Here is a 12151-nt window from a genome sequence, read left to right as displayed (position 1 = left end):
TTCGAAGTTTAAAAGCTGTACTTTCAGAAGGTCATAACGCAAACTATCAGGGTGATTATGGCCCAAATCGATATCTGGGACTCATAACTGGCATGAGTTTTTTTTTTCTCCATGAAATAAGAGGTAAAGTTGGTAAAGTTTCCTTGTTAGTGCTACCTGTACGAAGCCGGGGCGGGTGGCTAGCATTTTTATGTCACTGAGTTTGAAAATGTATCGTGTCCAAGATTTAAATGTGAATACTGCCAGAATTAAAAAAAAAATGCAATGGTTTCATAATCTGCTCAATAAGATGTACAATTTTGCATTAAACGTCTAACGCAGGAAGTCAAGTACTGAATTCAACTTCTTCCAGTATTTTGTCTGTATATCGTTCAACCATCTTTAGAGTGAGGCGAAAGATCAACGCTCCAACAATTTAAACTCGCGGACCGCGCCACTGCGCATACCGCCACAGATACATAGGCGCCAGAGACGTTGATCGGCCGCAATGAAGTACAATGTGGCTGCGCAGTCGATCCAAGCTGGCATGTCGATGTATCACTGCGTTGGACTGTCGCTACATCTTTGCAAGTTATAACCTCATCGTCGCTGTGGAAATCCCTGTTAGGCAGTGGTATACCTGCTCCAAGCAGAGCCACTGGGTGCCATGTCTGGAGAATACGGGGATTGAGACAAAAATTTCCTAGACCCAAGAAGCAGAATGTATGAATGTATGCGCCCTCTATAGGTGAGTAGGGTAGTTGTTTCGGACTTCCTATTGACAGCCTCCTGCTTTTGCGTCTGTACCTGGTACGAGAAAGTAATCGATAACCAAAGTCAAATTCCTATTGAGCTGGTCACTGGAGGACTGCCAATACCGGTAACCAGAAATTCCAAGGGCAGTGTCGGTATCCTTACAGACGTTAGGCGTGATTAATGAGTATACATTCTGCTTTACTGTGGGATGCTGGGCGATGGCGGGTTGCTTAGCGCAGGGGTTCCCAACAAAATTTTCTCGAGGACCCCCTCATCAAGCATGTTTTGTTCCTTGCCCTATCACAGTATCAAGTACCTAAAAAAACAAAATTAAGAGTCTTTTTATACGTTTTCTATGTTTGGTACTTAGAAAAAAGTGGACATATTCATTATTGAAAAAATATTGAGCTTAAAACTTTTTCAATTCAGCCATCATTGTTACTGTTGAATTCTTGATTGTTGCTCAAAATCTTTGTCTTCAAATATGGGTGTTTAGTATAACAAACTCGTTAAAAAAATAAAAATTGAGTATGAACTGAAAATTACAGGAAAAAATTAAAACTGAGTGTATTGGTCTTTCAAGTGTGCTACACTTAGATTGCATTGAGCAGACATGTGTGAAAAATCAGAAAAAATTTCATACAAGGTATTATTTATTTGAAAAAATACAGTTACAACAGAGTACTCCGGCAGTATACAGTTAGTTTTGATTTTAAGTTCGCTAAAGCTCTGCTCATGCAGGAAGCGGCCAAAACAAAAAATCTGTTACGATACGAAATATATTTAATATATTTTTTATTCTAATAACATCTTGCGGAACCACTGGTTTAGCGTATTGGCTGTGAGTGGGTCAGTCCGTGTACAAGCCTTCAGCGGCATCGGTGGTGAGGGTTGCCAGGTGCTCAGTATTTTACCGACATTGTCGGTGTTTCACCACTGTGTTCCGTGATATGTACCGAAGTATAAGTGTTACGGTACTTTCAGAATTCGAATCATATCACTAATGAGTTCAGTGAGTTGGAATGTGAAGTCAATAAACATGTGATTTGCTGTTGTCAGCCAATTACAAAATCGAGTTTCTACGTCCATAAACTTGTTTTCATGGAAAAATTCTTAAACGGAGAAGAAACGCCTAACACAAAAAAATGATCAAAAGACAATGACTGTTCGATGCAGCAACCCTATATGGAAAGAGTCTTGTCGTGTACGTAAATCATTCGTTGTTGAGTGTCGATGTGGCAAAAACATTGTTATTTCTAATTTGATGTTTGCAATATGCCGCGGCTTATATATTGTTGAAAGCTTTTCTAGCAATATACAGTGTGTTCGGAAATATTTCGAAAACAACGCATCGTACGAAAAAAAATGTTGTTGTTGAAAAATTAACGTTAGGAAATGGGACATTTGTCTGTGCTGTAATTGGCCACTCCTAATCACTCCACCAACGTTTCAAATGAGGCCCCCAATTTTTTATTATATATTCAGATTCCACTCAAAGCAATGTTTCCCATTCGTGGTCGATGGCGCTATAGTCGACAAATATCAAGTAAGCCTGTTTTTGCAATTAAGAAATGACGCGTTTGATGCTACATTTCATTTACGATGTTAACGTACAAGTTCGTGTCCTAGCAGTAGATATTTACTTCGAAATTTACTTGAGTGTTGCAAATTTGATTGAACAATACACTACAGTTAGACGTTTCAGTGTCTGATTAGAAACTACGTTTGGTGTCATTTATGAACAACAACATGGATGTAATAGTTTCCTGTTCCCATCGGAATGCTTTATTTCGGTGAATCCCCTTGCCTCTCACCATTGGGATGCTTGATTTCTGTGCGTATCCATAGCAGCTGCGCCTGCTGCAGTCACTTCATGGACATTTTACCTTATTACGAGGGGTGTGGTTTATGTTCCGGTTGCCGCGTAGCCGTCACTGCGAGAGTTACGTCGGGTGGATGGAAATACACCGAAATCAGTCACCCTGATGGCAGGGTTCGAGGACAGCCATAGAAATAAAGTATTTGATGGTTTTGCTTCTCACCACAATCAATCGCGCGGGGAACAGAAAACTAAGTTGCCTTGCAGGCAGCGTATTTGCCAGAAATGTCAATGTCCAGCCATATTATTTGTACGGTACAATCCCGTCTGCAACACTCAAGTAACGTTAGAACATCAGTATCAACCGTTGGGACACAAAGGTTTAGATTTACGTCGTGAATTAAGTTTGGAATCAAATGCGTCATTTATTAATTGTAAAAGCAAGCACGCTTGATATCTGTCGATTACATCTACCACGAATGAAAAATAATGATTTCAGTAAATCTTGGGTATTTTTTGGCGTAGAATCCGAATATGCAATAAAAGTGGTGTGGGGGAGGGGCTCCCATTTGAAAGTACAATGTTGATTCCGCAGGAAGGGTTGGTTAGGAGGTGGCTACTTGCATCACGGACAAGCATAACTTTTACTAATATTATCTTTTCCCCTAGAACATGTTTCTAGTACGACCTGTCGGTTACGAGGTATATAGACCCTGTATAGCAGATATAATTTTTAATGTTTACTAAGCGTTCCAGTGTGTTCACCCTTAGATCAGAAAATCGTTTCGATAGGCAGTATTCGGTAATTTTGTCTATTTAATCTGGGCAGCTCTACAGCACTTCGCTCATTGGTTGTAAAGCCTGCAAGCCGCTTTCGATATCATTCACTGGCGCGGATGTTAAACCCGCGACCTCTTTAGGTGATTTCCACGGTAAGCTCCTACGACGGCTTGTGCCTTACAAGAATTATCTTTTAGTACCACACAATGGCAGTTCCAAAAAACACCATCAGTTGTCCGGTCATGGTTATGTCTTCACCTTTCTCGGCGGTGGTGGATCCACTTCCTGCTTTGATCCTTCGCCTCAGGATCACAGTGCTACAACAGCACTGGTTGGTCCGTGCTGATCAGGCTGCTGAAAATGTCATCTGGGTTGGCCTGACGCAGCTGCATCATTTCCGCTGCTGTGTAGGTTGTGATGCGTCAGCCTTCGAACAGCCCAGTGCAAAAAAGGAACAGCCGCATGACAATCGGCCAGTAGCCTGCCCCACCCTGTTTTGGCTCTGTTAGGGGCGTGCCGCTTGAATGTGGCACACGGATTTCATTGTGCGCCAGGACTGCAGATACATACCGAGTGGTTATAATTAAAACGAAGCGACTCACGGAGGTCCAGTGTGGACTGTAATTATCATGTGACAGCGGAACCGATTTACGCTCGAAAAAATTAGTTCCAGTTTCGGCCACGAGATGCAAATCTGACGTTTTACTGCATCTCGTCTATGTCTCCCGTGTTCATATTGAATAAATTGTGCAAGCGGCGGGCTTTCTTGCGTTCACAGCGCCACATTTGCACCTGGTGGCGGAAATTGGAACTAATTTTTTCCAGCGTAAATCAGCGCCACATTAAAGCATTAGAGTATCTTCCTAGTTCCGTAGCTAATTACAGATCACGGTGGATATCTGTGAATAGCGACGTTAAATCCAATGTTCCTTCCTTTCTGTGATTAGCTGCTGTTTAATTATACCCACCTAGTGCTTGCAAACAAGCAACCCAACTAATTATTTTTTTTTTCTTGAGTCGCCAATCTTATGACTGGTTTGATGCGGCCTGCCACGATTTATTCAGTCTTTTTCTCATGGTCACCTCCCCCTCGACAGTCCCCTTCCGGAGATCAGAATGAGGGACTAGTCCGGAATCTTTTGCCAGTGCAGAGGTCATCTTGACATTTTTTCGATTACAGGTCATGTGTCCTCTGCCTCCTGCATCCTCATGCCGTTGATCATTGCTGATCCTTCCGCCTTTTAGGGGAATTTTCCCACCTCAAGTGCATGAGAGTTCCCTGATCCCCTGTCCGCTCCTCTGCCTTCTTTGACAAGCCGTTGGCAGAATGATTGTGACTTCTTATGACGAAAGTCTTGGGCCGCCATTGCTGACGATTTTTGTTCGAAATTAAAGCAGTGACGAGGTTCGAACTCGAAACCCAGGACGTTTTGATTATTAAAGAAAGACACTACCTCTTGACTATGGTTGTATGCGATTAATTATTTAACTTTATTTTCTATGTGTGGTAACTAAAACTTTATTACTATCCCTCTTAATTAGTATTCACATCCATTACTAAAAAGCAGCACACAAGACGTTAAGTTACACGACTGTATTTGTTTTGTGATTACTTTTGTTGAATCTTTTGCATGACAATGTGTTTGCCGAGGGCTGCACTATTTATTGTAATAGCCAGAATTGAAGTTTGGACTTTTATGTAATTTTAAAGTGGCTAAGCTGCAATCAGTATTTCTGTCTGTTACATAGCGACAAAATTTTAAGAGTGATTTATCACTTTGTTTTATAACATGTTATCATAACGAGATGCTGTATTTTGATCATTGGTACTGACTATGTATGTGACGAAGGCTGACGTGAGCCACACAGGTTCACGTTCTTATTGCTTATGTTAGTAATGTTTAGGGCCGAATCTACCATTAGGCAAGAATAGGCGGTGGCCTAGAGGGGCAAAATTTTAGGGGCACAAAGAGCGGAAAAAATTAATTTCAAATCCAACAGCGGCAAAAACAAAAACAAAAAATGAGCAGACGAGGAGAAAAAATGAAAAAGGGGAAACACCGAATTGTTTTCAAAAGCATGTGGCACAGTAAATATATAAATGCTTACTTATTTTGACGAAAGTAAACACATCGCCTCTACCTACCTCAAAACTAAAGTAGCCACTAATGAGACTTTTGACTTAGGGTTTAATGGCCACCGTGAGCAACTCAGTGGGCTAGAAGCAGTCTCCCGTCTCTAATTTCAGATCACATACTCCAGGGAAGGGAGAGAGCCAATGCCTTCAGACAAACACGACATCCACACCTTACCTGGATTCAAAACCGAATCGGCCGGCTGGTGCTGCCGAGCGGTTCTAGGAGCTTCAGTCTGGAACCGCGCGACCGCTACGTCGCAGGTTCGAATCCTGCCTCGGGCATGGATGTGTGTGATGTCCTTAAGTTAGTTAGGTTTAGGTAGTTCTAAGTTCTAGGGGTCTGATGACCACAGATGTTAAGTCCCATAATGCTCAGAGCCATTTTTGACGTCTGTCCACCTTAATTTAATGATTAAAATTATGGCATGAAATTTGCATTTTTGTGCCGTTGGATGTTGGTGGTAGTGGTGGATTTCGGGAGGGGAGGTGGGTGGCGGGGGGGGGGGGGGGGGGGGGCGGGCCGCTGGTAGCAAAAAAGACGGGGCGTCATTTCTTAGTTCGAGCCTAGAGCGGTAAAACACCTAGCAATGGCTCGCGTAATGTTGACAACTGCTGTGTTTTCAGTACGCGAGCAATGTTTGTAAATTATGATATAGATCATTTCATGGAAGCTATGTGAGGCATGTACACTCTTCGGAATCTCTAACTTTAGTGTTTATCATTGATTGCAACATACCCACATGAATATGACTTAAAAGTGGAAATCGCAATTATAGAAACTATACGATGCATGTTTTTTTAAGTAAGTACCGTTTTGAAATTTAAAAACAGACGTGCTAAGATATCTAAATAATTTTATTTTTACATGAAAGTCTATACCTTAACCTACGCACTGACGCCGTTACAGTCTGATTCTTCCTTGTTTACATTGTTCACTTAATGTTTAAGATGCCTCCGATAATCGTGAGTCCTGCCGACTGTGAAGTACGGGCTGATATAAGATTTCTTAGTGCTAAAGGCCTAAAAGCGATCGATATTAGTCGTGAGATCTGTGCAGTTTACGGAGAAAACATTATGAGTGATGGAATGGTAAGACAGTAGGTGAGAGCATTTAAAGGTGGCCGCACAAATGTGCATGATGAACAACGGAGTGGGGGTCCTTCGGTCGTTAGTGAAAGTTTGGTGCAGGAAGTGGACAATAAGGTGAGAGAAAACAGACGCTTGACTATTTCCTCCTTGCGGCATGACTTTCCTAATGTTTCTCGTAGTGTTTTGTATGGCATTGTGACCGAGGACTTGATTTACCGAAAATTGAGCGCACGTTGGGTAACGAAAATGTTGACGGATGTGCACAAAACCAAACGTTTAGACAGTGCATTGACTTTCCTTGAGCGGTATCACAACGACGGTGATGATTACTTAAGCCAATGTGTTACGGGCGATGAAACATGGGTGGCCTACGTCACACCAAAATCAAAGCAACTGTCCATGGAAGTTGAGCAAGGACATCGTTTTGCTGCAAGACAATGCCCACCCACATGTGGCGAATCGGACCAAAGCTCTCATCACATCTTTTCGATGGGAAACTCTAGATCATCCTCCATACAGCCCCGATCTTGCGCCCAGTGACTACCATCTGTTCCTGGACTTGAAGAAACACCTGGGTGGTCAGCGTCTTAAAGACAATGACGAAGTCAAAACAGTGGTGATGCAGCGGTTAACAAGTCAGACGGCAGACTTCTATGAGGAGGGTATTCAAAAACTGGTACAACGTTCTACATCTACATCTACATACATACTCCGCAATCAACCATACGGTGCGTGGCAGAGGGTACCTCGTACCACAACTAGCATCATCTCTCCCTGTTCCACTCCCAGACAGAACGAGGGATAAATGACTGCCTTTATGCCTCTGTAAGAGCCCTAATCTTTCTTATCTTATCTTTGTGGTCTTTCCAAGAAATATAAGTTGGCAGCAGTAAAATTGTACTGCAGTCAGCCTCAAATGCTGGTTCTCTAAATTTCCTCAGTAGTGATTCACGAAAAGAACGCCTCCTTTCCTCCAGAGACTCCCACCCGAGTTCCTGAAGCATTTCCGTAACACTCGCGTGATGATCAAACCTACCAGTAACAAATCTAGCAGCCCGCCTCTGAATTGCTTCTATGTCCCCCTCAATCCGATCTGATAGGGATCCCAAACGCTCGAGCAGTATTCAGGAAGAAGTCGTATTAGTGTTTTAGAAGCGATCTCCTTTACAGATGAACCACATCTTCCCAAAATTCTACCAATGAACCGAAGACGACTATCCGCCTTCCCCACAACTGCCATTACATGCTTGTCCCGCTTCATATCGCTCTGCAATGTTACGCCCAAATATTTAATCGACGTGACTGTGTCAAGCGCTACACTGCTAATGGAGTATTCAAACATTACGGGATTCTTTTTCCTATTCATCTGCATTAATTTACATTTATCTATATTTAGAGTTAGCTGCCATTCTTTACACCAATCACAAATCCTGTCCAAGTCATCTTGTATCCTCCTACAGTCACTCAACGACGACACCTTCCCGTACACCACAGCATCATCAACAAATAGCCGCACATTGCTATCCACCCTATCCAAAAGATCATTTATGTAGATAGAAAGCAACAGCGGACCTACCACACTTCCCTGGGGCACTCCAGATGATACCCTCACCTCCGATGAACACTCACTATCGAGGACAACGTACTGGGTTCTATTACTTAAGAAGTCTTCGAGCCACTCACAAATTTGGGAACCAATCCCATATGCTCGTACCGTAGTTAGGAGTCTGCAGTGGGGTACCGAGTCAAACGCTTTCCGGAAGTCAAGGAATATGGCATCCGTCTGATACCCTTCATCCATGGTTCGCAAGATATCATGTGAAAAAAGGGCGAGTTGCGTTTCTCAGGAGCGATGCTTTCTAAAGCCGTGCTGATGCATGGACAGCAACTTCTTTGTCTCAAGGAAATTCAGTATATTCGAACTGAGAATATGTCCAAGAATCCTGCAACAAACCGATGTTAAGGATATTGGTCTGTAATTTTGAGGATCCGTCCTTCTACCCTTCTTATATACAGGCGTCACCTGCGCTTTTTTCCAGTCGCTCGGGGCTTTACATTGGGCAAGAGGTTCGCGATAAATGCAAGCTAAGTATGGAGCCAATGCAGTAGAGTACTCTCTGTAAAACCGAATTGGAATCCCATCAGGACCTGGCGATTTATTTATTTTCAACCCATTCAGCTGCTTCACAACCCCAGGGATGTCTATCACTATGTCCTCCATATGGGAATCAGTACGAGACTCAAACGGCGGTATGTTTGTACGATCTTCCTGCGGGAAAGGTTTCTCAAGTGCTAAATTTAAAATTTAAGCTTTCGTTTTGCTGTCTTCCGTTGCCAGGCCAGACTGATCAGTGAGTGACTGGATGGAAGCCTTCGACCCGCTTACCGATTTTATGTAAAGACCAGAATTTCCTTGGATTATGACAAGTGTCTCAATATTGCCGGAAATTATGTAGAAAAGTAGATTAAGGTACAGGCTTTCATGTAAAAATAAAATTGTTGATATATCTTAGCATGTCTTTTTTTAATTTCAAACCGGTGAGCATGATGTATGAGACAGGCGAAATTCCCTCAGACTTAAAGAAGAATATAATAATTCCAATTCCAATGAAAGCAGGTGTTGGCAGATGTGAAAATTACCGAACTATCAGGTTAATAAGTCACAGGTGCAAAATACTAATGCGAATTCTTTACAGACGAATGGAAACGCTTATAGAAGCCGACGTCGGGGAAGATCAGTTTGGATTCCGTAGAAATGTTGGAACACGTGAGGCAATACTGACCCTACGACTTATCTTAGAAGAAAGATTAAGGAAAGGCAAACCTACGTTTCTAGCATTTGTAGATTTAGATAAAGATTTTGACAATGTTGACAGGAATACTCTCTTTCAAATTCTGAAGGTCGCAGGGATAAAATACAAGGAGCGAAAGGCTATTTACAATTTGTACAGAAACCAGATGGCAGTTATAAGAGTCGAGGGGCACGAAAGGGAGGCAGTGGTTGGGAAGGGAGTGAGACAGGGTTGTAGCCTCTCCCCGATGCTATTCAATCTGTATATTGAGCAAGCAGTAAAGTAAACAAAGGAAAAGTTCGGAGTAGGTATTAAAATCCATGGAGAATAAATAAAAACTTTGAGGTTCGCCGATGACACTGTAATTCTGTCAGAGACAGCAAAGGACTTGGAAGAGCAGTTGAACAGAATGGACAGTGTGTTGAAAGGAGGATATAAGATGAACATCAACAAAAACAAAACGAGGATAATGGAATGTAGTAGAATTAAGTCGGGTGATGCTGAGGGAATTAGATTAGGAAATGAGACACTTAAAGTAGTAACGGAGTTTTGCTATTTGGGGAGCAAAATAACTGATGATGGTCGAAGTAGAGAGGATATAAACTGTAGACTGGCAATGGCAAGGAAAGCGTTTCTGAAGAAGAGAAATTTGTTAACATCGAGTATTGATTTAAGTGTCAGGAAGTCGTTTCTGAAATTATTTGTATGGAGTGTAGCCATGTATGGAAGTGAAACATGGACGATATATAGTTTAGACAAGAAGAGAATAGAAGCTTTCGAAATGTGATGCTACAGAAGAATGCTGAAGATTAGATGGGTAGATCACATAACTAATGAGGAGGTATTGAACAGAATTGGGGAGAAGAGGAGTTTGTGGCACAGCTTGACGAGAAGGAGGGACCGGTTGGTACGACATGTTCTGAGGTATCAAGGGGTCACCAATTTCGTACTGGAGGGCAGCTTGGAGGGTAAAAATCGTAGAGGGAGACCAAGAGATGAATACACTAAGCAGATTCAGAAGGATGTAGGCTGCAGTAGGTACTGGGAGATGAAGAAGCTTGCACAGGATAGAGTAGCATGGAGAGCTGCATCAAACCAGTCTCAGGACCGAAGACCACAACAACAACAACAACAACGGTACTTACTTAAAAACCACGCCTCGTAGTAAATAATGCAGCGGATTGCGAACGTTTTGTCATTTAATAAAGACGGGAAGGCTTAAATTAGTGACAAAAAGCACTTTCCCACTCGTCTTGGACTCCCCAGTGATGTACACAGCTTGTGAGGGCGTGCAGAGTCCCGACTGCAAGGCGGTGCCCGTCGTGTTGCAGGCGCGTCGTGGGGCTCGCGGTGCCGGCGGAGGCGCCGCTGCTACCCCACGGCCTCGTACTGGCGGTGGCGCGCGCCGCCCGGCCTCGCGCTCGTGCTAGTGGGTGTCGTCTGCTACGCCTTCCTGCAGACGCGCCAGAACTACAAGTACGTGCACAGCGCGTGGCACGCCGTCATGGCGCTCGCCGTCGTCTTCCTGCTGCCCCGCAAGCCGGGCCGCCAGTCGGCCGCCCTCCGGGTCGACGACACGCCCGACGAGGAAGCCACGCCCACCGACCGCAGACCCTTCTGGAAGAAGTCGGTCCGCGGCTGGCGCAAGCGCAGCATGTGACTGCCGCGTCGCTTCGGGTGGCTGGAGCCGCCGGCGCAGTGCACGGGCCTGCCGATCGCTGTGGCAGGACGTAGGAAGGCTGTCGTACTCCTGCCTCCTTCCTGTAACAGCTCCGTAGGCAACTGAACGCGTCGCAGCGCCGCTGTGTGAGCTTCTCGCAGCAGGATAGTAACGGCACGATGAGAAGTAGATGAAAAGTAGCACACTTTTCGCATAAATTACTCGAGAAACACTGCCTCTCCGTACGTCTACATACAGGGATAGACGAAAATGTTAAATTATTTCAACTGCCTTCGTTATTTTTCTATTGTGTACGTGTGTGTGTGTGTGTGTGTGTGTGTGTGTGTGTGTGTGTCGCATTTCAGCCACTTGCTGCAGTTTACAGCGCTGTGATAAAATGAAAATATCAGCTCCTCCCCCTTTGTATGTACGATATTCTGAATACATCCTCAAATCCGTTCCTACAACGAATTTCTCACTTTTGGTTTGCAGCCTCGTTGTGATGGGTTTATAAACCGGAATCACGTCCAGGTCGTCACCTGTTTCTGTCAAAATTTTACGAAGTCTTTAATTTCTGTTCATCGAGAAATTTAACTCACAATACGTATTACAGGCCAAAAGATTAACGGTGTAAAAAGAATCTAAAGCTCCCCTCCGTATTTCATTTTACTTAATTTTTACAGAGTAAAGCATTTAATTTGACTTTTATATTCCGGATAACATAAAATGAAGATCTGGCTTGATTCCTCGGATCTTCTGGGTAATGGTAGGCTTGGTACCTACCAATAACTCTGCACAAAAACATCCATATGCTAAATGTAACAAATGTCAAATCATATACAAATACCAGTTATACAACACAAAATGATGTTATGTCAGTTACAAAATTCAAGACTTCTTCTCATTGTTACTATTGCTTCAGATTTCGCATGAAATGTCCAAGACAGTTATGGCTTTGGCTGTACTTGACAGTCTGAGAAGCCTTATAAATTGCCTGCTTTAAAATATGACAGTGAGCAATACACTCTGACTCAAACCACAATGCTAGTGGCACGTGTCTGTTGTTCTTTGTTATCAGTTTTCAGCCATGTTGGTATCCATACTGAGCAAAGAATATAAAATATGGTTTAGTAACACAT

At 43.2% G+C, this 12151-nt stretch overlaps 1 protein-coding gene across 1 annotated transcript in view; it reads left to right on the top strand.

The window, feature by feature from the left end:
- Positions 1–11012, top strand: part of LOC124613706 (transmembrane protein 8B) — a gene marked incomplete at its 5' end in the record, with an annotated part of 137259 nt that extends 126247 nt beyond the window's left edge. The window contains one exon of the mRNA XM_047142425.1: positions 10684–11012. Coding sequence (XP_046998381.1) covers positions 10684–11012 — 329 coding nt within the window. The remainder of the gene's footprint in view (positions 1–10683) is intronic.
- Between the last annotated feature and the right edge of the window lie 1139 nt (positions 11013–12151).

Source organism: Schistocerca americana, chromosome 4 (assembly GCF_021461395.2).
Source record: "Schistocerca americana isolate TAMUIC-IGC-003095 chromosome 4, iqSchAmer2.1, whole genome shotgun sequence".
NCBI lineage: Eukaryota > Metazoa > Arthropoda > Insecta > Orthoptera > Acrididae > Schistocerca > Schistocerca americana.
Note: the sequence above shows the minus strand (reverse complement) of the source record. Positions and strands in the feature narration are given on the sequence as shown.